Below are 899 nucleotides of genomic sequence, written 5' to 3'. Positions count from 1 at the left end.
TTTTTTTTTTAAATTTGCCATCATGTCCAGTCCAGGCTATTATTACACCACCTCTAACTGAAACCATCAGTGTTTCTCATCTGATGAAGACAGATGTGAAGTTAACCACTGAAGTTTCACCAAGCATTACCTTACAGACTTTTGCTGTAATGGGAATGAATACTGGTTTTATTCAAGCTGCATCCATCGCGAAAGGAAAGATCCATACATTTTTGCCTCTAAAAGTGGAGGCAAAGTTTGACATCACAAAGGCTAATTTCAAGATAAAGGGTTTTCCTATTGTACTTCCAGTGCATGCTTTGACAGCACGGTACAGAATATTTTGAGTAGACTCATGGTCAATCTTTTCACCATGCTCTATCTCATTACTAAAGTGGCTTTTTGTGATTCTTGTCCCACACTAGTTTTGAAACTTTGGCAGCAACAGGAAACATCAAGGCGGTCAATGCAGAGAGAATTACACCCATTGTACCAGAGACTGCAGTTCTGAAACATTCCCAAGAAGCATATACCTCAATGATTTCACCTGGAGATTTGGTAAAATAATAAGGAATTTGTATGCCTAATTAATGTTAAAAATGAATTTCTTTATAATTCTAATTTGTTTTATTCATCCCTACATAGTCATCAGAAACCATTAAAACTGTTATGTCACCAGACGAGGAACCTGAACTGAGGACTAGTGTTCCAGTTCACAAAACACTTTGTTCTGTTGTACCTCACATTGGAGTTAATGTATGCATGGAGGTTATGTCCTGTGATGCCACCTTCATCAAAAACACCACAATTTATAACATGATTGGGCAGCATGGAGTACATATTAACATAGTTAGAGGCAAGTGTCTGAAGTCAAATCTTCAGAATTTCACTAGAACTATGTTTGTTATTGAAAATGTGTT

The 899-nt window shown here is 36.8% G+C and overlaps 1 protein-coding gene across 1 annotated transcript in view; it reads left to right on the top strand.

Annotated features, from left to right (window-relative positions):
• Positions 1-40: 40 nt before the first annotated feature.
• The window catches only part of LOC107576113 (vitellogenin-like), a gene marked incomplete at its 3' end in the record, with an annotated part of 3,616 nt that continues 2,757 nt past the window's right edge, over positions 41-899 (top strand). The window contains exons 1-3 of the mRNA XM_016262368.1: positions 41-310; positions 405-537; positions 625-848. Of these exons, the coding sequence (XP_016117854.1) occupies positions 84-310; positions 405-537; positions 625-848 (584 nt within the window). The remainder of the gene's footprint in view (positions 311-404; positions 538-624; positions 849-899) is intronic.

Source organism: Sinocyclocheilus grahami, unplaced genomic scaffold (genome assembly GCF_001515645.1).
Source record: "Sinocyclocheilus grahami isolate Dianchi unplaced genomic scaffold, SAMN03320097.WGS_v1.1 scaffold3230.1, whole genome shotgun sequence".
Classification (NCBI taxonomy): domain Eukaryota; kingdom Metazoa; phylum Chordata; class Actinopteri; order Cypriniformes; family Cyprinidae; genus Sinocyclocheilus; species Sinocyclocheilus grahami.
Note: the sequence above shows the minus strand (reverse complement) of the source record. Positions and strands in the feature narration are given on the sequence as shown.